At 56.3% G+C, this 23018-nt stretch overlaps 2 protein-coding genes across 10 annotated transcripts; one reads left to right on the top strand and one right to left on the bottom strand.

The window, feature by feature from the left end:
* Positions 1 to 5038: 5038 nt before the first annotated feature.
* Positions 5039 to 22430, bottom strand: DDR1 (discoidin domain receptor tyrosine kinase 1). 9 transcript variants are annotated; one of them, XM_040250164.1, is made up of 20 exons: positions 20285 to 20368; positions 19848 to 19949; positions 18909 to 19086; positions 15847 to 15973; positions 15654 to 15756; positions 15208 to 15436; positions 13715 to 13862; positions 13344 to 13452; positions 12662 to 12848; positions 12204 to 12450; positions 11592 to 11687; positions 11318 to 11469; positions 10354 to 10519; positions 9501 to 9611; positions 8215 to 8459; positions 7915 to 8042; positions 7530 to 7745; positions 6847 to 7081; positions 6146 to 6295; positions 5039 to 6033 (listed from the first exon to the last, which is right to left on the bottom strand). In XM_040250164.1, the coding sequence occupies exons 4-20, from the start codon at positions 15929 to 15931 to the stop codon at positions 5893 to 5895; spliced, it is 2748 nt and encodes a 915-aa protein (XP_040106098.1). In that variant the 5' UTR covers positions 15932 to 15973; positions 18909 to 19086; positions 19848 to 19949; positions 20285 to 20368; the 3' UTR covers positions 5039 to 5892. The 9 variants fall into 9 exon arrangements, with proteins under 9 accessions (XP_040106098.1, XP_040106106.1, XP_040106107.1 ...); XM_040250165.1 differs by having other exon boundaries at positions 5542 to 6033; positions 20189 to 20285; XM_040250172.1 differs by lacking the exon at positions 9501 to 9611.
* On the top strand, positions 18814 to 19512 carry LOC120869754 (basic proline-rich protein-like). Its single transcript, XM_040249030.1, has one exon. The coding sequence runs from the start codon at positions 18814 to 18816 to the stop codon at positions 19510 to 19512; it is 699 nt and encodes a 232-aa protein (XP_040104964.1).
* Positions 22431 to 23018: the final 588 nt, after the last annotated feature.

Here is a 23018-nt window from a genome sequence, read left to right as displayed (position 1 = left end):
TTGGATGGCATCACCGAGTCAATGGACATGAGTTTGGGTGGACTCTGGGAGTTGGTGATGGACAGGGCCTGGTATGCTGCAGTTCGTGGGATCACAGAGTCGGACACAACTGAGCAACTGAACTGAACTGATAATCTAGTAAGAAATGGTGGATAAAATAGCCAAAATACAAAAAGCACTTATCGCTCAAAAGCAGTAAGAAAAAGAAACAATATAATAGAAATACTAAAAAATAACAGACAGTAAATGGAATAAACACAAATGCCTTGTAACCAAATGAAGAAACTCTCAAAAGTGATTCTTTGAGACTGCATGGGCAGTCCATGGAATTCTCCAGGCCAGAATACTGGAGTGGGTAGCCTTTCCCTTCTCCAGGGGATCTTCCCAACCCAGGGATCGAACCCAGGTCTCCCGCATTGCAGGGGGATTCTTTACCAGCTGAGCCACCAGGGAAGTCCAAGAAACTCTCACCTTCGCTCTTAATTGAAAGTGAAGTCACTCAGTCGTGTCCGACTCTTTGCAACTGTATGGACTGTAGCCCCCCAGGCTCCTCCATCCATGGGACTTTCCAGGCAAGAATACTGGAGTGGGTTGCCATTTCCTTCTCCAGGGGATCTTCCCAACTCAGGGATCGAACTCAGGTCTCCCTCATTGCAGGCAGACTCTTTACTGTCTGAGCCACCAGGGAATTCACTGTTAATTAAGGAAAAGTAATTTAAATAAATAATGTCCAGTTAGCAATGATAGTAATAATGACAACCTCACTGTTGGCTTCAGTATACATGAGCACTTGACCATATTCATAATACTTTTGTGGAAAGTTGACATAGGCATACCCTTCTAAGGGTAATTTGGCGGTATGTACCAATGGTTTTAATGATTACCCTTTGACCTAGCAACTCCCCGTTAGGAAGGTAGCATACTGAACTTCTCCCACATGGGTAGAGAGATATACATGCAAAAATGTTTACTAAACTGTGTCTGTTGTTGTAGCCTGAAAACATTAGAGACAGCCCAAATGTTTATCACTGGGAGCTGGTGAGAGAAAATGTGGGTCGTTGAAATATAGACTACCAGGCAACAATTGCAGAGGAGGTCACTGCCTCCTGGCCTGAACTGTGGACCACCTATCATGACAGGGAGAAAAGGAGATTACAAAGTGGCACACCAAGTCCAGTGCCATCTTTTAAGTAAGCATTTATGTGTGCGTAAAACTGAAATAGGCCATATGCTTCATTTTAATCAGAGCAAGCAAGGGGAGCTGGGTGGACTGGATCATGGTTCCCTACAATGTAGGGAGAATTAAGTCTGCACTGTCCAGAACAGGAGCTGCTAGTCACCTGTGGCTATTTAAATTAACTAAAATAAAAATTTTAATTCGGTTTCTCAGTCACAGTAGCTGCATTTCAAATAATAGCTGCATGTAGCTAGCAGCTACCTATTAGATGGTGCAGTTAGACCATGATCACAGAGTTCTCTTGGAGAGCCCTGCTTTAAGGGATGCAAGGGGTCTCACGTCCGGCTGAGCACAGTCTGAGATCCTAGAACTGGCCTTCAAGAGGAAAGTCAGCCTGGGCTTCTTGGAGCTGCGATTATGGAAATAGCTCCCTGACTAGGGCTATCCACTCTGTGTATGAAAACATTCTATGATGGGTAATGGAGAGCTCATGTCTTCTCCCCCTCAGGCATCCTGGAAAGAAGGAACAGAGCCAGGAGCTAACAGGCTGTTCGCCATCAGTTTTTCCATTTCCCAGCTGTGCTGTCCTGGGCATATTGCTAACCTAACAGAGGTTTTTCTTCTCTGCGAAATGGCAATAACTACTTCCTGTGTTGAATTAACTAAGATATAAAACTCCAGAAAAACATCTACTTCTGCTTCATTGACTATGCTAATGCCTTTGTGTGGATCACAACAAATTGTGGAAAATTCTTAAAGAGATGGGAATACCAGACCACCTGACCTGCCTCCTGAGAAACCTGTACGCAGGTCAAGAAGCAACAGTTAGAACTGGCCATGGAACAATGGACTGGTTCCAAATTGGGAAAGAAGTATGTCAAGGCTCTATATTGTCACCCTGCTTATTTAACTTATATGCAGAGCACATCATTTGAAACGCTGGGCTGGATGAATCACAAGCTAGAATCAAGACTGCCGGGAGAAATACCATTAACCTCAGATATGCAGATAATACCACCGTTATGGCAGAAGGTGAAGAGGAACTAAAGAGCCTCTTGATGAAAGTGAAAGAGGAGAGTAAAGAAGCTGGCTTAAAACTCAACATATAAAAAACGAAGATCATGGCATCTGGTCCCATTATTTCATGGCAAATAGATGGGGAAACAATAGAAACAGGGACAGACTTTATTTCCTTGGGCTCCAAAATCACTACAGATGGTGGTTGCAGCCATGAAATTAAAAGATGCTTGCTCCTTGCAAGAAAAGCTATGACCAACCTAGATAGCATATTGAAAAACAGAGACATTGCTCTGCCAACAAAGGTCCGTCTAGTCAAAGCTCTGGTTTTTCCAGTAGTCATGTATGGATATGAGAGTTGGACCATAATGAAGGCTGAGTGCCGAAGAACTGATGCTTTTGAACTGTGGTGTTGGAGAAGACTCTTGAGAGTCCCCCTTGGACTGCAAGGATATCAAACCAGTCAATCCTAAAAGGAGATTAGTCCTGAATATTCATTGGAAGGACTGATGCTGAAGCTGAAACTCCAATACTTTGGCCACCTGATGCAAAGAGCCAACTTACCAGAAAAGACCCTGATGCTGGGAAAGATTGAAGGCAGAAGAAGGGGACGACAGAGGATGAGATTGTTGGATGGCATCACTACTCAGTGGACATGAATTTGAGCAAACTCTGGGAGATAGTGAAGGACAGGGAAATCTGACGTGCTGCAGTCCGTGGGGTGGCAAAGAGTTGGACATGACTGAGCAATTGAACAACAGCCTGGCACATAGAGGGTGCTCAGTAAGTAGCATTGTCATTATTTTCTAAAAAATAACTAAAAACATGTAAATTCATACCTGTAGTAAGTGCTATAAAGAAGAGTCATGTGCTCTGAGAGCATCAAGAGGGGATTTGACCTGGTTGGGCAAGTCAGGGAAGGTTACTGAAGGACAAGCTGGAGTTAACAAGGCAAAAATACCAGGGAACTGTGTTCCAGGTGGAGGAAGAGCAAGCTGCAAATTCTATGTGGCAGGAAGGACTGTGTCCATTGGCGGGACTGAAAGGCGGCCAGTAGTGCACAAAGTAGGGGTAGGGGAGCAAACTTGCCCCAAAAGATTTTGTTCTATTTTGAGGCCCATGGGAAGCCATTAAAGGGTTTGGAATAAAGGAGTGGGTTTAGATTTGCATGCCTAAAGATCACACTGGCTTAAACAAACCAGAGAGGAACAGAAACAGATCCTGGGAGATTACTCAGTGGTCCAGGCAAGATGGAGGTAGCATGTGCCCCGATGGGGATGGAAACAGAAATGATGAATTTAAGGGGAATTGGGGAAGCAAAGGCAACAGAGCTTCTTGGTAGACTGGATTTGGGAGATGAGAGTAGGGGCAAAGGGATGTAAGGATGATCCCTAGGTTTCTGTCTTGTGTAGCTGTCAGAAAACCACAGATGAGCGGCAGGTTTGAACCTGCTGAGACTTAAATTCAAATGAACCCAAGGTGATTGCAGAGGTCTAGAGCTTAAGACTTATAAGGTCAGAGGTTGGGGAGTTCTTTGTTCTGACAGTGCTTATCTTAAATTGTGGGTCATTGTGATCTGACCTGTGTAGTTCCCAGCAGGACTCAGACCTGTGACCTGGAACCCCAAGGGCCTGTTAATACAACCTAAGATTAAATTATCTTTATTGTCACTCCATTATCCAGTTAACTCATTTTGTGAATGTCATCAACTGAGACCCAGGGTCTTTATTTCACATGAACTGCCATCAAGATGGGTCTGCCTTTTCCAATATTTGCAGTGAATTTTTTTTTGTTTTCATTCCAACTAGATTTGGACTCTTTGTTAAACATTTTCCTGGTGGCTGTGGCTCATCCTTCCAGGCCTCTGAGATCATTTATGCTCTGGTTTGGCTCTCAAACAGTTCACACCTGTTGGGTTATTTGCACACTTGATCAGTCTAATCCAGGGATTCTCTACCCGTGGCTTCCAGACCCAGGGATCCAAGACGTGGGAGGGTTTTCTAGAACTTCGGCAAGAAAAAAAATTACACCTCTATTTTTATTATCCTCTAACATCACGGACTTGATGGACGTGTCTGAGTGAACTCCGGGAGATGGTGATGGACAGGGAGGCCTGGCGTGCTGCGATTCATGGGGTCGCAAAGAGTCAGACACGACTGAGCGACTGAACTGAACTGAACTGAACTGAAACTTAGCATTTCCTCCAAGTGTGACTGAGCGAAAGCCCCAGTATATTAGCAGTACCTGTGACTTGTCACTGATAGACACCATGGCTATTTTCATATCCCACTACAGCTGTAGAAATCTTGGAATATCATTTATGCTCATTACTTTTTTGAAAATATCAGTAATTATTATACCTGCTGCTAGGTCTTAAGTATTTTTTAAAGCAGCACACATTACTATATCTTTTATTAACATTTTGGTCAACTTTCAATTGCTTTCTTGTTTTATATACATGTAGTCATAATTGTATATGTGTATATATATTCCATGTATGTATGTACATATATATGTAATGTTTTTTAAACAGGTTTTAAAACATAATTCTGAGGAAGAATCAGTAGACCTCTCCAGACTGCCAAAGGGGTCCATGGGTCAGACAAAGGGGTCCATGGGTCAGGCCTCCCTCTAGGCCTCCTGCAGACCTCCGTATTCATGTGGGACCTTAGGTCCCACAGGCAAGGGTCTGGCTTATGCAGAAACAGAACACTCTGCTGGGCAAAACACGTGAGGAAATGGAGTAGGGAGAAGAAGGAAAAAAGGGGGGGAAGGAAGAAAGGAAATGGGTTTGGGGGAGCGGGAGGCAGATTTTGATGAAACCCCAAGAAGCCCACTCGCAGCTGTGGAAAACTCAACCTTTATTATTCCCTGCCTAGTGCAGGGGATTAAAATAGCACTGAGCTAGATCCATATATTAGTGTCAAAATCTGTGTCTCTCCCCCCAAAAAATGTACAAACCCCAAGTGATTATAGAAAAACCAATGTGGCAGCTACGATAGAGATGTCCAACCCCAGGGCCACAGGCCGTTGCTCTCTGTTCCCCCACTAATCCCAATCCTTATTCCACAGAAACATACAGGCTTGGAGAAGTCCTAGCTACAACACGGCAGGTGGGAGGTGGGGAGGTGGAAGGGTGGGGGTAGGGATCACCCCCAAGTCCAGTGTTTCAGAGGATGGAGGAGGGGAAGGCCAAAGCTGAGGGCAATTCCAGGAGGAGATGCAAGGGAACCCCCTTTTCTCTTTCTTGTCCTCCTCACTTCCCAAATTCTCAGCCAGTGGGGTCCAGTGTGTGACGGAGAGAGAGAGGCTAGGGGCAGCAGCCTTCTCTCCAGGTACCAGTGTTGTCCAGTGGGGCCCAAGTGCGCCAGTGGGCCAGGTCCAGTGTCTGCCCTATATCTTCTCCCAGCCTCCCCCAAGGGATGGCTCAAGGAGGTCAGAGAGGATCCCATCCACAGGGCCAGCTGGGTGGGCGGCAGGGGCTTCTAGGAGAGGAGCAGGAAGGAGGCATGAGAGCGTGTCCGGGGAAGGGAGGGCATCAGCTCCCTGGCAGGGCCAGCCCACCTTCGGCCACACTGCCTCTCAGAGGTGAAGGGAGGTCGGGAGGGGGAATGGAGTGGGGGTGCCGTAAGCTCCTCTTGTTTAGTGCACTGGCCTCCCCTGAATCCTCCCCAAGGAGGGCGGCTGGGTGTTGTGAGTCACACTGTGTTGACCGCATCTTCTGCCAGGAACCGATGCAACTGGGCAAAGGGTGGTCGCTGCTCAGGCTCCCGGCTCCAGCACCGGAGCATTAGCTCATACAGGCTCAGCGGGCAGGCCGGGGGCCGGGACAGGTACACCTGCATTGTGGTAGCACGGATGAAAGGCAGGCAAATGGTCTTTAGTCCCTAAGATGACAGGCTCTGGGCCTCCCAGCCCCTCGGACCCATCTTCCCTCCCCTCTGCTCTCACCTGCCGGCCCTGGTCCCGGAAGAACTCCCCTGCATTCTCAATGACTTGCTCATCGGTGAGCTGTCCAAAGGGCTGGGCCCTGCAGAGCATCAGCACCTCCCACAAGGTGACCCCAAAGGCCCACACGTCACTGGCGGTCGTGAACTTCCCCTGGTGTATGGTAAACCAACAGAGGCAGAGAAAGCCATCAGACAACAGAGACCCTCCTGCTCTCCCCACTGGGACCCCATGTCCACTCAGCATCACTGCCCCCCACACTCCCTCCCTCCCGCCCCTGACACTCCACCCTCCTTAGCTAGCCCTCTTTCCCACCAAGCCCACTCCTCTCCTCTGGCTTTGCCTTCCTTCTGCTGCTCTAGTCTTCGCCTCACCTCTTCCTGTTTCTATCCATCTTTCTTTCCATTTTCTGGTCCTGATTCCCAGTCTTTCTCTAGCTTCTTTATCTTCCTTTCTCTCTGCTACCCTGACTCCATCTCTCACACTCGATCTTGGCTCCTGGACTGCTTCGCATCACACCATAACTCCCTGCTTCCTCAAGTCACTTGAGACCTTATAGAACATTAGCCCAAACTTTCACTTTAGTGATGAGGAAGACTGCAGTCCAGGGAAGGCAGGTGACTGAACGAGTTCCCAGAGCTCCGAGTGGCAGTCAGTGCTGCCCCAGCCTCCCCTCCCTGCCCCCCTCTCTAGGGGCCTCTCACCATGAGGATGCACTCCCAGGCCATCCAGCGGATAGGCAGCACCGCCCGGCCCTGCACGCGGTAATAGTCCCCAGCGTAGAGGTTCCGGCTCATGCCAAAGTCGGCGATTTTGATGGTGAAATTTTCCCCAACCAGGCAGTTCCTCGTGGCCAAGTCCCGATGCACAAAGTTGAGTGTGGCCAGATAGCGCATGCCCGAGGCGATCTGGGCCGCCACGTGCAGCAGCATCGGGTAGCTGGGTATGGGAGCCGACAACAGAGGGTCATGGGGCAGCCCTAGACTCGTGCCCACCTCACAGATTGCTGGGAGATGAAGGAGAGCCCACTTCCCAGGATTGGGTTCTCCCTCCTCCTGGGGCAGAGATGGAAAGTCCAGGTGGAGGCCCACTCAACCTTTCTCTATGCTCACCCGACCCCAAAGAGGCACCATGTTTATTATGCTGCCCAGTCTGCACTCAGGGGCAGAGAGAGAGTGGGGGAGAGAGCGCACAGGGCAGTTCCTGACCTGCACCACCCACACTCGTCATCTCCGGCCTTCCTGCCCCTCGAGTTCCAGATGAACATGGCCACGTGTGTCTCATCCCAGGCCCCCTCCTGGAACCTTACCTGCCTGCCCACCCCGTGCTTCCCCTTTCCCGCTAAGCTGAGGCGAGGGGAGTAGATGAGACCCCCTTGTGTGTGTACCTGATGGTGGGCCCCTGGGCCGCCTCCCCATCCCCGGCCCCCTCCGTCGCCTTGTCCTCTAGCTGGTGGGCACTGAGGAACTGGTTGAGGTCGCCGTTCTCCATGTAATCGGTTATCATGCAGAGCGGGTCGTCCTGCACACACACGCCCAGCAGCCGGATGATGTTTGGGTCCTTCAGTCTCGACATGATCTTCACCTCCTTCAGGAAGTCATTCCTGGAGAAGCAGGGAGAAGGTGGCGGGACAGCGAGGGGCTGCCCTGCAGTTTCTACACTAGCACCCTGCACCCCTGCTCACTAGCCCCCAGCCACTCTCCCCACTGTTCCAGGTTTCCTCTCGATCACTTCTCACTCTTCACCTTCCAGACGCCATCCCTGGTCCTCACCTGGCATTCTTGGTGGCATCTGGCCGTAGGATCTTGACCGCTACCAACAAAGGGTGTCCCTTGCGCACATTGAGGGGGAAGTCAAGACTGACTAGATCCTGAGGGCTCTCTACCTCACACAGGTGCACCTAGAGGAAGAAAGCGATTTTCTAGGAGCCTCGAGGTTCACCAAGGTGACAGGGCCAACTGGGACAACACAGCCACCGAGGACAGGCTCCTGGCCAAGGGGAAGCCTGGCTGTGGCATGCAGCCCCAGAGAGAGGCAGACACTGCAGACGGCTAGAGCGGAATCCTACTTACCTCCCCAAACTGGCCCTCGCCAAGCTTCTCCTTGAAGCGGAGCCTCGACCGAGGGAAATCCACTCTGGGGGGCCCATCCCCAGCCGCCCCTGGGGGCAGCGCGGGCACAGCATAGGTGTTGCCCCCGGTGACGCCCTGCAGGGTGACAATGTCAGCCTCGGCATAATGGGGGACGCTGTTCTGGGGAGGTGGGGGCAGAAGCGGGGCACCTGGCTTCTCAGGCTCCATATAGTCCCCACTGCAGGCTGGAGGGGTGAGGGAAAGAAGACAGAAAGAGGCATCAAGAATAGCCCCTGAGAGCCAAGGTTCTCCACATCCCCCACCGCCTAGAGGCCCCATCCCCTGCCTCCCAGGTAGGTGAGAGACGGGGTCTACCCTCCACTTCCTGGTATTCCACCCAGCAGCCTCAAAACAGAGGAGGCGCTGGCACAGGATAAGAGCTGCTACAGAGCTTTCAAGGCAGTGGCAATGGATAAGCAAAGAAGGTCATGAACTCATGTTCTCTAGGGATCCTAGCACAGTCCAGGACCATGAAAAAGTCTTGGCTGAAAATGGAATTCCTCTACCCACCACTAGAAGGATGGTCCCAGCCATCTGGTGACTCTCCATTTTCCAAACCCTTGTTCCACTCACTGCCGGCCACTGCCATTCATGTTGCTGGGCTACCCTCTGCTTTCATCCTTTCATCCTCTCTGCCATGGTTACCCAAACCCTCCCTGGCCCAACACACCAAGCTCAGAGACAAGGAGAGACAGGGGCACATGGAGGGAGAGAACAGTGCCTCCCAGCCTGCACAACATGGAGTCTATAGACAGGAGAGGAAGCAGAGCTGTCCCCGCTTAGCCCTGGGGAAGGGGCAACAAGAAGGCAACACAGGGGAGAGGAGGAGCAGACGGAAGGGAGAGGGCGTGAGCAGAGAGAGGACACGTCGGGGAGAGGGCCTCCTTGCGGCTCTAGAGAGGGGAGAGTGAGGGAGGGGTTACAGAGAGCTGGAGCTACTGCAGCATCCTCCTCTGGCTCTGGGAGCTCAAGAGATGGGCGCGACAGGAAGAGGGGAACCGAGCTGAGAACCAGGGAGCTTTCTACTCCGCAGCTCAAGGGGGTGGCCTTAAAAAGGAGCAAGCAGCAGCAGAAGAGTGCTATGGGCATAAAAGCTTCCTCCTTGGGAGCTCAGGAGAGCAGAAGAGGCCACAGTCGGGAGAGGAGGGAGAGCAAGGTCTGAGGACTTTCCCTGCCCCAGTAGAGGTACCAGGAGCCTGGCAGAGCCTAGGGGTGGAGGGGCTTACCCTGGGTGTTGGTGGGTTTGGCCCAGGCGGGTGTGGGGGGGCCCGGGCCTCGAGGGGGGCGGGCGTAAGTGGCCAGAAGGAGACGGTAGGCTGGATTGGAGAGCAGCAACGCTGTCGGGAGAAGGAGGGGGGGAAACACGGGGAAGGGGTGAGACTCAAGGCTAGACAGAGGGTGGGCAGGGGGAGACAAGAGACTCAAGGCTAGACAGACAGGGAGACACAGAACAGGGCAAGACTAGGGCTGATGAGAGTGAATGTACTGAGAGAGACGGTGTAAAACAAGGATCTGGAGAGTGCTGGATAACTGGATGGATAGGTGATAGATGGACGGATAGGTGATAGATGGATGAATAGGTGATGGGTAGATGGGTAGATGGATGGATGAATATATGTGGATGGATGGAGAGTGAGTGCATGGATAGATGATGAAAGAACAAACAGATGATGAATGGTTAATGAACGGATGATGGATGGACGAATGGATGCATGAGTATATATGGATGGATGGGCAAACAGATGGAAAAATGACAGAATGGATATATAAATACAGATAGACGGACAGAATGAACATGGTGAGTCTAGGAGAGGAGAGGAGCCAGAAAGACACAATGAGAAGAGACTAGGGTGTGTGGGGGACACAGTAACAGGATGAGAGTGCTGGGAACTGTGGGAAATTCTGCAGGGAAATTATACGGTAGGGACATGAGTAACGTAGAGGGCTGGGACCAGGGACACAGAAATAAGAAAATGAGTTGAAACTGGGAAAGGAAAAGAACGGTAAAGGAGAGAGGAAAGGATACACTAGGAAGACAGGCAGAGGATGGAGGTGGGACTGGAAAAAGGCAGGTCTTACCAGAGCTGTTGGGGACACTGGGAGCAGAGTGGGGTGGATTCCCACGAGGCCGCGGCTCCTGATAAGGGGGTGGCTCTCGGGGGCCTGGGCGGTTGTTGATGAGGATGGTATCCCCAGGGACAGAGAGATGAACCGTCAGCTCCTCTTCTAATACCCTACGCTCGGCCTTGTCGTGGGGAACAGGAAACGTTAAGCGCAGCTACTGCTCAGCTGTTTGTTAATTGCTCTACCCGTGTGCCCTCCTTCAGTCCTCACTACAGGCCTATATCATGTCTACTATCACTCCATCTCACCGGCAAAGAAACAGGCTCCAGTGCATTTAAGTCCCACAATGGGGTTCCAACCCAAATCCTACCAGTTCATAACTATCAACTTTAACTTGTTATCACCACCACTGGACTCTCGCCCAGACGTGGGCAGGGATGGGGTGTGCCCCACTTCTTCCAGTTGCCCCTCTAGCTCCACTCGCCACCTTTTCCCACTGGGCTTCTGCCCCAAGAGGTTGATGTGTGGGCCCCATCAGCGGGCCGGGTCTGGGTTGGCCAGACAGGGACCCCAGCAGGAGTCTGGAGAACAGGCAGGAAGTGAGGTCAGGGTGTTTAGTCTCACAGCCTCACCCCAAGGGATGGACCCAGGTGAGCCGCCTCCTGGCACCCATGTCCGTTGCCCGTCTCAGGCGCCCTCTCCACACTCCTCCTAGATTCCTCCTGGGTTCCGGTCACTGCCTTTTCCTCTCACCCACAGGCCCAGGGATGGAGGCAGCGCTGCAGTGAGCAGGCCCTAGGAACTGCACTACTTCTCCTGATTTACATACCCCCTGCCCACGTCTCTCGATGTGGGCTCCTTACTAAGCTCCTTCTAATTATTCTCATCCGACTGCACTCTGTGGTCCCTGCTGGACCCCAAACTAACACGGGAGCCCCACTCTCCGCCTCTGCATCCCACCCGTCCCCCCATCGCCCACCTTGCTGAGGAGCCGGCGCCAGTGCAGCCGCCATAGCATGAGGGCAATGATGAGCAGCAGCAGCAGGATGATGGCCACCAGGCAGCCGATGAGGATGGCGGTCGGGCTCCCCTCGGCCTTGGCCACAGGCTGCTGGCCCCTGGGCTCCAGCTCTGGCGGGGGGAGCACAAGGGTCAGGACCACCGGAGAACCCCCCACCCATGCTGCGGGGGCCCCAGGGACGACTGGTGGCACAGGACCCACACGCCTTTAAGGGGGCCCGAGGGCGGCTCACCCAAGCTGCTGAAGTTTGTGGGAGGGGGGCCAGGTGGCCACCAGGGGGCTGGTGGGAAGGTGCCGCCCAAAGCCAGGGAGGAGTCATTCACAACATCTGGGGAGAAGGGAGAAAAAAGAGGGAGTCAGATAAGGGGGCAACCAAAGGGAGGCCCACATGCACAGGAGCCAAGGAATGACCTGCTGTTTGGTTAGAAGCGGGAGCAGGGCTTCCCTGGTGCCTCAGCAGTAAAGAATCCGCCTGCCATGCAGGAGACCATGGTTTGATCCCTGGGTCAGGAAGAACCACTGGAGAAGGGAATGGCAACCCACTCCAGTATTCTTGCCTGGGAAATCCCATGGACGGAGGAGCATGGTGGGCTGCAGTCCATGGGGTCTCAAAAGAGTCAGACACGACTGAACAGCTAAACAGGCTGCAGGGCTGATACTCAGTGAAGCAGCAGCCCACTGGGAAGGGGAGTAGAATAGGATCCTGGAGGGTTGTGGCTGTGGTAGGTGTTAACCTTTTAGTTGCTGGATTGTGGGGAGAAGCTGGTGCCAAGAATGACTATTTGGGGTCACTACAGGTTGGCAATCCCAGGGGCCTGGAACTGGGCAGAGACCAGGGGCTTACCGGAAATGAAGGAGATTTCGCTGAAGAGTAGCCAGGGCCCCGCAAAGAGGAAGCGGCACTGCAGGAAGCGGCCCATGCGGCCGCCCAGGGGCACTGACACGGTCCGGGCTCTGGGGTCCCCCAGGCTGCCCCCCAGAGCATGGCGCACGGGCTCCCCCTCCCAGGCCATGGCTGGGCCCCTCTTGAAGCGACACTCCACCCCACCGGGCAGGCGGGCTCCCAGCGTGTGCATGTTGTTACAGTGGACCTGGGGGAAAGGGAGGAGGGACACAAGGTCAAGGCCAGGAGAGCCCGAGCGAGTACCCCAGGGCACCCAGCCTGGTCTCAGAGCCCTTCCTGGGAGCTGGCCGCACCCACCTGCATGGCCTGGAAGGCCCTCAGGCAAGGAGAGCCCAAGCGGGCACCCCAGGGCACCCAGCGTGGTCTCAGAGCCTGCCCTAGGAGCTGGCTGTACCCACCTGCATGGCCTGGAAGGCCCTCAGCCGGTCAAACTCAAACTCCATCTCCACGTAGCCACTGGGGAAGCTGTGGTTGCTCCAGCCCACATAGTCGTAGCCCGGCCAGACCCGTAGCTCCTGGCTCTTCCTAAAGTCATCCAGCCCCACCACACCATCTGCCAGTTGGCCCAGCCCTCCGTACTGCAGCCTGGCAAGCAGGGGGCCGAGGAAGAAGAGATTGGAAGAGAAGAAAGTGTCACCTGTCTGGGTGCTCTACAACCCTGCCTCCCAGTGGTCTGGCTAGCCTGGCCCAGCAACCCCCCACCCCGTCCCAAGCTCACACAGCTCTCTCTTCTCCACACCCGGGGAGGAGGGTGGGGTGGAGCACCTTGCAGTCACATGCTGCACGAAGGCTCCGCCTCTAAGGGACACCGCTCAACCCACAATGTATGTATTTACTGTGACAATTTACAATGGAGCTAAGTGTCTTCGCCTTTTCCTAATTTGCACCAAGTATTACATGAACTAGTGGTCACCCTGCTACCCCTCAATCCTGGTCCTGTCCCTGGAGGCCCCACCCAAGCCATCCCTCTCTGCAGTTCCGCCCTCTCCCTGCCCAGACAGCTAACCAAACCCCTGCCCCACCCACCCCGTCCACCCTCCCACCCCAGGCTCCGTGTCCTGTGGGGCCCGCTTCTTTCACCCGCCAACAGTGTGCGTGGTATATCCATCGTAGGTGGAGTCATTGAGGTGCACGGCCTCAGATAAGTACATCGTCTGCCCCACAGGGGCCGTGTAAGACAGGAGTCCATCTGGGGTGGGAGTAGGAGGGGTGTTAGGGGCACAGAACCTCTAGCCTCCCTCCCCCACCCGTGTCAGGCCTGGGTGGGTTTCAGGCCCCTCTCTCAAGTGCTGCCATAGGCCACTGGCATGGCAGAGGCAATGCTTGCCTGTCCCTTCCTCACTCATAGGGACAGCTTCCCAACAGGAGAGAGGATCCTAGACACCTTGCTTCCTCATCCCCGCTCCCCCATCCCCAGGACAGGAATGAATCCTCGGGGTCTGAACACTCACCCTTCCAGAGGCAGCCATAGAGCTCCACCCGCAGACACACGCTCATGACCCGGTCCGCCCGGGGATAGAAGCGAACCAGTCGGGCCACCATGGGGGGCCCAAGGTCCTTCAGCACCACTCCCCCAGGATCCTCATTACCTAAGATCACCTGTGGGCCAGGACATGGGATAGATGGGAGAAGGAGGCTCCAGATCAGATCTAACTTCCCAGCCACCAGCAGCTTCCTGGCCCAGCCCACAGTGGCCACAGAGAGACCCACAAAAGGTGGGACCGAGCATCTGGGGCCGTGGAGTACAGCCGGGCCTTCAGTAAGACAAGGGGCTGCAGCAGAGCCCTCTGACACCCCTCCCAGCCTGACGGTCTGTCCTGACCTCCAGCATCAGCTCTCCCATCCCTTCCCTGCCTGGCTCCGCTCATCCTGTTGTGCCCGGATTCTACCCAGGCCCTTGCAGCTCTGTACCCCTGCTCTGGCTTCCCTCTTCCTTCACCCCAATCCCTCAGTTCACTCAGCAGCCACTGGCTGAGCACTCACTCTGCACCAGCCAGGCACAGCCTCTGGGGGTGAGCATCCATCCCTCCCCTGTAGGACTGAGAGTCCAGGAGGAGAGACAGCTATACAAGCAAGAGGCAGCAGGAAGTGGGGAGTTGAAAAAGGCTCTGAGGAGGTGATATCTTGGGGGAGAACTGAATGGAGGGAGGAAAGCCTGGGCACAGCTGGGGAGGGAGAGCTTTCCAGGCACAGAGACTGGCAAGTGAAGGTGTCTTGAGACTGTGGGGTGAGCCCTAGAGTGTTCCAGGAACAGCAAGAAAACCAGCATGGCCTGCATGAACAGGGAGAGGACTAAGGGGTGTGGACAAGAGCCAGCCTGGGCTGAGCTTCTGCACCCAGGAGGGAGCTCAGCTTTTGTGCTGGCGGGGAGGAAAGCCAGCAGAGGGAGTGAGCCAGGCATGAGGCATCTGCTTGGCATTTTCTCAGGCACCCTGGATGTAGCCTCCAGGTGAAGATGACTTCAGGAGAGAAAGAAGCAAGGAGAGCCGTTTGGAGACTACTGCATTCGTCTAAGCAGGGGATGGTGGGGCCTGGCCTGGGGCAGTAGAGATGGAGGTGCTAAGAAATGAGTAGATTTCAGGAAATATCATGGAGGCAGAACAGACTTGCCTTGCTGATGCTTTAAAGTAGGAGGTGGGAAGAAAAGAGGAATCAGGGATAGCATCTTAGCTTACAGTGGTACCATTTCCTGAGTTGGAGAATGCTGGGGGCGGAGCAGGTTTGGGGTGGGAATGGGGATCAAGTTCAGCCTGAGAAGTTTATGGTAAGTTTGAGAAGCCTATTACACATCTAGGTGGGAAGTGGTCAGGTTTGCAACACTTGATGGCGCTCAGGGGAGATGCCCAGGCTAGAGAGGGCACACACTGCAGAGTCATTAGTGTACAGCGCACAGCTGGGGCACAGAGGGCACCCAGCCTTCCGGGGCTATCCCCGCCAGCCTCACCTCCTGGCCCCAGCGGTCCCTCCAGTCCATCCAGCGGTGGCCGTCCCGGGAGTAACGCAGTCGGTAGCTGGGAGAGAACTCCTTGCCCAGGCCCCCCGCGTGCCGTCCCTGGGTGCCCACCAGCGCCACAAGGTGCAGCCGCCGCAGGTCCACCTGGAGATACTCCTCCTCCTTGGGGAACACCGGCCCTGCAGGGCACCAGGCCCCATCTCCGTCGCTGCTTTCAAGCCTGGGAGGGGGCAGGAGGTCACAGGGGATGCCTGGCCCTAGGTCTGCCTCTGTCTCCAAGATTTAATCCCCACCCAGACACTTGAAACTGCGGGGGGAGGGCGGTTTGCCATTGGCATTGGCCCTCTCAGAAGCCTCTTGACTTGGTCAGAGGGCTGGAAGCACAAGCAGCAGCCCCAGGGGTTTCCCTCCAGGACAGCCCCAGGTATGCCGGGTACCTGCTGTGGCGAGCGGCAGTGGAGTCTGACCAGGAGCTGGAGGCAGAGATGTCACCATCTGGGATGGTCCGGTCCTGCATGCCCAGTGCATAGCGGCACTTGGCTGGGTGAACACAGGTGTATGGAGGGTCAAGGCCACCGACTCAGTCTCCCAAGCCCCATCCATCAGGGATCCAACAGCCAGTCTCCTCACCAGGGTCAAAATGTCCCTTCATGTCAGCATCTCCAGTTGCCACCAAGAGCAGCAGCAGTAGAAATGAAAGGGCCCCTGGTGCCATTGCTCCAGATCCCTTGGGCCTACGGGGGCGGGGGCAGCATCTCTGCAAGGGACATAAGCAGAGGGGAGGTTAGTGTAAGGGCAATCAGGGAGACTGGCTCACGGCCAACAGCCCGAGAGAGACAGAATGGACTGCTCTGGGGATAACTGCAGCAAAACGACCACAACAGTCGCTGTTTAACAGCATCAGCGGTATTTTTAGAATGTTCCCCGTGTGCCAGACACAGAGCTAAACCCTGGTTTCCCTCCCCACTTACTACTACTACTACTACTATTACTAAGGCGCTTCAGTCGTGTCCGACTCTGTGCGACCCCATAGACGGCAGCCCACCAGGCTCCGCCGTCCCTGGGATTTTCCAGGCAAGAGTACTGGAGTGGGGTGCCACTGCCTTCTCCCCCTCCCCACTTAGGAGACCAGAATTCTCAAACAAGTGGGGGACCCCAGCATCTCCCAATCTCAGTGCCCGCCACAGCCCTGCTGGCCCCTGACCCAGCAGCTTCAGCAACATCTGGGCGCTTGGGCGAAATGCAGACTCTGAGACCCACACAATCAGAATCTGCATTTTAACGCAATCCCCAGGTGACCTGTGCCTGTTACAGCTCAAGGATCCTGGCTCTTCCTCACTGGGCCCCAGGCAGCTTGTCCCACCCCACCCCTGAAAATCATTTCAACTACAACTCCTTATGAACCCAGGTACCTACCCTCCCCAGCCTCAGTCCCAGGCCCAGGGCCAGACCAAACTATCTTGACCTGTCTTCTTCCCAGCAGAGGTCAGCACTCAGTTCTCCAGGCTGTGGAATTCTTTGGGACTCCTAGCGCCACCCCTCCGACCTTTACCCTCTTTGCCATCAGGCCCCAAGCCTCCTATCCCCTCTGCCTGCTCTGCCTTCCCTTCCTAAGATCTTGACATCCTATTCCCCCAGTTCCCAGTTTCTGAAGAGGGCTGCCTCAGAAGGAAGAGCCCAGGGCAGAAGGAAAGACTGAGTTGCCTTGGAGATGAGGGCGGTTCTAAAGACCGGGAAGCCAGGTCACCCCAGGAGGTAGGAGGAGTGGGGGGACACTCCCCCATCCCTTTGTCCTCCTCCAGCTGCTCCCACAATGCTCTAGGGCAGGAATGTAAGAGGCAGCTGAGACCCCACAGCTCCGCTACAGCAGCAGCTGAGGGGCTACTGAGTTGTGGGGGGACCCAGCTATCAAAGGAGAGCTGGAACCAGAAGCATCACACCTGGTCCCTTGGGGGTCGGGGAGCCGACACCCAGAGCAGACTGCCAGAGCCCCAGGCAGGCAGCCTGACGTTCCTGGGTGCTGCTCTCCACCCCCCACCTCCCCAGGGAACAGCGGGGCCCTTGTTCCCCTGAGTAACCTTCATGCCTACCCCAGATGAGTCATCGCAGCCAGACGGAGCAAGCAAGAGGAGCCTGGGGCAGAGATACAAAGACAGAGGAAAGAAGGCAGGGGGAGACAGGGCGAGAAACACAAAGCAAGAGGTAAACAGAGCAGGCTTCGAAGCGCAGGGCACAGAGCCAAGCAGAGAAATGCACAGAGGCGTCTGGGGCAATCTGTTCTCTGACACCCTGTCACCCCACTTCTCTCCACTGGGTCAGAAGCACTAAGGACAGGCCCAGAAGACCTTTCCCAACCCCATCACAACCAATTACAAGCCAAGGGCTGGAACACTCTGCTGCAAGCCCATCACCCTCTTCTCCCAACCCCCAGTGCAGACAACACCCACAGAGCTCTGTACACACACACACATATACACACGTGGTCACTCAAACTTATAGAGCCAGATGTAAACACTGGGGTTAGATGTAGGGTACACGCACACACATACACAAAACTCTGTCTCACAGACTTTCAGAGACAGTCTCATAAATCCATTACACACATAGACATCCCCCCCAACTCCAGGGCAAACACAGACACTTGTGCACACATCAGCTCCATCCACACCTCTGCATTCTTACAAGACCACTTAGTGACTAGCTTCCTCCGACCCCCGTGAACCTGACATGATGGACACGTTCCTGTGATCAGAGGACAGTGTGAGACACACACACTCGGGTCCTCGGGCACAGGATCCCAAGAGAACTGGAGCCCACCCACTACTCAAGGTGACAATAAGGAAGTCAAGAGACTGGGGAACAGAAGGAAACTTGGGTGGCTGGAGTGACAATAAGAAAAAGCCATTTCTCTACTTTCCCATAGGCTCAGCTTTCACCTGTCTTCACTGTACCACTCAATTCCAGGCACGCCTATGTGCCATCAGCAACAGTTGAGTCTGGGGGGGTGGAAGTGCTGGAAAGGAATGTCCACCCAGCAGAGGACCTGTAGGGTGAAGGCTGGAGAGGAGGGAGTGTGCCAGACACAGAGCTAACCCCTGGTGTCCCTCCCCACTTAGGAGACCAGAGTAGGGGAGGGACACTGAGAATGGTGCTCACCGGGCAATGACGGTATCTCCTGGCAGAACCAACTGACCATCCAGCGTGAATGAGGGCCTGTCGCTGGCAGGTTAGGGTGTCAGGCCCTCTCCCTGCTGGGCTGAGGCCAGGCTGCCCAACTGGGAGCTGGCTGGGTGAGCAGGCTTAACAGTGAGTAGGTGCCCGCAGAGACTGGCCCAGTGGGAGGACAGGCCCACTTCAGAAAGCTTGGAGATGATGGGGGGTGGGGGTGGGGACACCTGTTTTCCTGGGGTGCAGTTCCTTCCAGACTGAGTTAGGGGGGTCCTTCCTCAAGACTGGAACACACTTTCTCGGAGGTCAGGGGTGTCCCCTCTGCCCGCATTTTCAGGCAGTAAGCCAGAGCGCTGGGGAGGCGGGCAGGGACTGACTTAGCAACGCTGGACGACCAAGTCCAGCCCGGGAACGTCCTGCTTCCCGGCCATGCCCTCATCTTTGGGCCACCGCGCGCCCCCGGAGTCCCGGGCCGCCGCCCTCGCCCCTCCACCCCGCCGGGGTCCTCCCGCCGCTCTCCCTACCTCTCATCGCTCTTCGCCGCAGACCCGGGCGTCCGACCCCGAAGCGGGGCCTCCTCGGCGGCGGCGGCGGCGGCGGGGCGCGGGGAGGGGGAGGCGGAGGGAGCCAAGAGCCGGGAGCGCGAGGCGCCGGCGGGGCTCGGGTGTCGGGAGGCGGCTCCCGCGAGCAGCTGTCGGGGGCCTGTTCCGGGGAGAGGAGCCAGGGCTGGGGCGGCTCGAGCCCAGGCGCCGCCTCCCCCTCCCCACTCCCCCGCTCCGCCGGCTCTCCGCGCGCCCGGCCCGCGGCCCTCCCTTCCCCCGCCCGGGCCGGACAGTCCCCGCCCGCCGCTCCCACGCCCGGCGCCGCCCTCCCGGCCCCGCGCTCCCCTGCGCCCCGCCACGCCCACCCGCATTCCCCCGCGCGCCGCGGCCTCCCCCAGGTAACCAGCTCGGCGCGCCCACCTCCCTCCACCCGCCCACGGCCCAGCCCCCGCAGCCCCACAAAGGAGGATCGCCGCAAGGAGGGCCAGCTGTGGACCGCTCAGGGCCTCCCACACTCCCTGCCCCCACGACGGGATGCCCCCCCCCTCCACCCACCCACCCCCCCTTTTCTGGGCTCAGTTCCTAGAGAGGGAGGTGAAGGGGAGCAGCCCCAGGGCACAGGGAAGGAGCGCGTTCCCACAGGCCCGGCGCTGCGCCGGAGTTTGAATGGGGGAAGGGAGCGGGGCTCACCTGTCCAACCTGGCCCCCTAGACCTACTCTTTTCACATCACCAGCCTCGGCTTCTCTCTGACCGCTCTGAGTCCTCTACACCCCAGCCCAGCCTGAGGGCCAGCTCCACCTCTCCCAGCCCCTTCCTCGACTTCCACCCTCCAGTTCCTCCCCACAAGCCAGCAAGGCCCTTCCCAGTCTCTCTCAAGGACCCTAGCGTCCAGACTCCGAGGTCCTGGTTCCCCTAGCTACCTGCTCAAAGCCTCGGCGTCCTCCTCAGGGTAGGGCCCCCTCAGGCCCAGGCAGCTCTGACCCTGGTGGGGTCAGAGGGTCTGATCGCTGGCAAGGACAGGCCTGGACAGGTGAGCAGCGGGGGTGAGGAGGACAGGGAGGCAAAGAGAAAATCAGTCAAAAAGGAGCGGTACAGAGAAGCTGGGTGCCAAGAGACTGAGTAAACAGATCCAGTGAGAGAAAGAGCAGAGAGCTGCTGGGTGAGGTGGGCAGGACAGAAGAGCTGTGCGGGGAGGTGTTCCACCCCCCTCAGGGGCTACCGGGGGCCCACCACCTCTCCACCCCCCACACCTGCCAATCACCTGCAGGGTAGGGTAGGGCCTCACGCCACTGCAGATCTCTGCCCCACTGCAGATCTCTGCCCGACTGCACCTCACAGCAAGTAGACAGAAACTCACCCTACGTGCAGACCCAGACAACAGTCCCAAGAAACACGACGTCCTGGATAAGTACACAAGGGCACTACCAGGAAGAGACGGGCCCTTGGGAGAGGTGAAGGCACACACGGGCACGTACTCCAACCCCGGGTCAACCCACAAACCTTCGGGAACCCCAACTGCTAAGGGACTCACTAACAGACAGCCCCGTAGAATTGCCTCTCCGTCCCCTCCCACCAAAGCCCCAGGGTTCCCCGGCGTACCTTCCCCCTCCAGAGTCGGCCGCAGGGGAATCTGGGCCCGGAGAGGCCGGGCCGGGGGTGGGGCCCGCCGGGGGTGGGGCCAAGGTTTCCCTAGGAACCTCACCTGGGTGGACTCTCGGCCCCTCCTTCCCGGGGCTTTGCTCCCGGGAAGCCCCGGGCGGGCAGCCGGGCTGAGCTGCCGCCAGATCCCTCAGGGAAGGAGCCACAGCCCCTCACACCCCAGTGGGACATTCCACACCCCAGGCGCACGCTGACCCTGGCCAGGTGGCATGGCGGTGCCAGACCGAGGAGTCCACTGCAGAGAGTCAAAGAAACCATCGACTCCTGAAACCCTTGCTCCCTCTTGTCCCCAGGAGACATTCCTAGTTGGTGATGCCCACCTCATCCCAGCCCAGAGCTAGAGGAGTGGGAGGGATGCAGGACTGGGGCCCAGTGGAGTCAAGTGACAGCGGAGAGGGGGCTGGAGCCGGTTGGAATGCAAGGCTCTGAGCCGAGACTCTCAGGGGCCAGAGAGGGAAGTCCCTGCCATCCAGGCCCCCAGAGTAGTACCCAGGACCGAGTGTATCCACACACCTAGTGTATCCACACAGCGGTTGGTGGTCCCCAGAGCCCGCCCACATCTCCGAATCACTCCCAACTCCAGTAGGCCCCCATGTCCTCCTGAGCCCCCAGAGGACCCTCTACCCCTCCTCCTTCCATGTCCTTTCATTCCGGGCTTCCCTCCTCTTCAAGCCAATGGCCTCCTGCTGCCCAGGAGAGAGGAGGAACAGCTGGGGAAAATGTGAGGAGAGGCACGTAGGAGAGAGCAGCTCAGCCCGCAGACCACCGGGCCACTACAGGGAAGCCCAGCAGGACCAGTGAGAGAGAGGATGGGCCCTCCACACAAGTTGCTGTCCCCTTCCTGGGAGAGGCAGCTGCCTCTGTGACAAGCAGGCTGGGTCAGCAGCTGGGGAGAGCGAGAATCCTCTGGGGCGGGGGCCAGGGTGAGGGGGTAGAGAAGGCCCCGAGTGTGAGACAGGCCTTGATGCCACCAAGTCCACTTGGGAAACTGAGGCCTGAGAGGAAGAGGAAGAGATGATGTAGCACAGGGAGAAAGATGAGACAGAGCTCAGCTGTGGGCAGCCTGGGGGATGGAGAGAGATGAGGCCGCGGTGAGAGATCTCTGAGAGCAGGGGATAAACTAGGCTGCGGTAGAGGGGAACTGGGGATCAGAGAGAGGAAAGGGAGAATGAAGACAGAGGGCTCTTAGCAGAAGATGGGAAGACCAGAGTTTGGGGAGAAGGGCTGGGCAAGCGAGAGAACTGGAGTGGAGGCAGGAAAGGGTGGGAGGGATGCTCAGAGAGGAGGGCAGAGAAAAGAGGGGGCCTCAAAAGGGGAGCAGATACACCAAGGGGAAAAGAGGTGGCTGGAACCCAGAGATGAGAGAAGAGGAAGATGGAAGCATAGGGATTGAAAGGAAGGGACCTGGGAGAAGAGAAGAGTAAGAAGCTGAAATGGGAAGGGAAAACTACGGGACAGACTAGGGGGACGCGGGCCCCAATTCCAAAGGTTGAAGCAAATCTGCCTCTGGGTGTCAGGGCACGAGGGTTCCAGAACTCCCCTTGGAAACAGCCTAGCCCTAGCCCATCTGCCACACCTCGGCCCCAACTCTGTTCCCCATCCTTTCCCTCCTCCCCACCCCGTGGGCTCGGCCGCACTCCCCTCCTCCCACCACACCTCCAGCCTGGACCGCCCGGTCCCTCCCTGAGAGGGGAGGGCCCAGCACCAGTCCCCACTCCTGCCCTCCCGGTTGGGCTCTGGCTTCCTCCCTCTCACCTCCAGCTCAAGGTTCTCCTGGGTCGCAGTCCCCCCCTGTCTCAGGGCTTTGGGGTTCCGGCTCTGGGGCTGCCAAGGCCGCCTGGCTTTGTCCGCCCATCCGGAGCCCCAGGAGCAGCTGCCCGGGCCAGCTGCGGCCGGCTTCGATGTGACCATGGCAACGCAGCCCGCTCCCCTCGCCGAGCCTCCCAGCCCCCGCAGAGAGGGAGGGAGCAGCCAGGCCGGGGAGAAAGGGAGGGGAGGCCGAGGACTGTGGACCGCAGGGACCACAGACAAAGACCCCAGACAAAGGGAGGCAAAGGGAGGCTGCGAGGCAGCAGCGAGGGAGAAAGCAGCGGCAGCAGCCTGAGGCTGAGAGGCAACAGGCATTAGGTCCTGCCGAGGGGGAGAATCCAGGAGAACAGACAGACAGGAGATGGGAGAAGAGATTAACAGTGGTCCTTCCAAGGCCTCCTTCTGGGTCCCTAGCAATTCATTTCCTTCCCTCAGGAATTCTCTCTTCCCTTCTGGGGAGAATGAGAATACCAGCATCCTGGTACTCTACCCCCAAAGTATTATACGGTGAGTGCCCCCACCAGTTACACCAAAGCATAAGAAGCACTCAGGCCCTATAGGCACACTCAAGTTTTCAAGAACAATCCCACTTTATTCTGACTGGTCATCCTTGAAGTATAAAC

Source organism: Oryx dammah, unplaced genomic scaffold (genome assembly GCF_014754425.2).
Source record: "Oryx dammah isolate SB20612 unplaced genomic scaffold, SCBI_Odam_1.1 HiC_scaffold_11, whole genome shotgun sequence".
In the NCBI taxonomy this organism is placed as follows: domain Eukaryota; kingdom Metazoa; phylum Chordata; class Mammalia; order Artiodactyla; family Bovidae; genus Oryx; species Oryx dammah.
Note: the sequence above shows the minus strand (reverse complement) of the source record. Positions and strands in the feature narration are given on the sequence as shown.

What these genes read in the sequence shown, in the direction of transcription:
- LOC120869754 (XM_040249030.1), top strand. Translation starts at nt 18,814, where the DNA reads ATGCCCTCATCTTTGGGCCACCGCGCGCCCCCGGAGTCCCGGGCCGCC.
- DDR1 (XM_040250169.1), bottom strand. Translation starts at nt 15,931, where the DNA reads ATGGCACCAGGGGCCCTTTCATTTCTACTGCTGCTGCTCTTGGTGGCA. An exon ending in CCTGGGAGTGCATCCTCATG is followed by an intron (nt 6,296 to 6,846) that starts GTGAGAGGCCCC and finishes ACCATACACCAG; the next exon opens with GGGAAGTTCACGACCGCCAG. An exon ending in TCCGGGACCAGGGCCGGCAG is followed by an intron (nt 6,034 to 6,145) that starts GTGAGAGCAGAG and finishes ACCACAATGCAG; the next exon opens with GTGTACCTGTCCCGGCCCCC.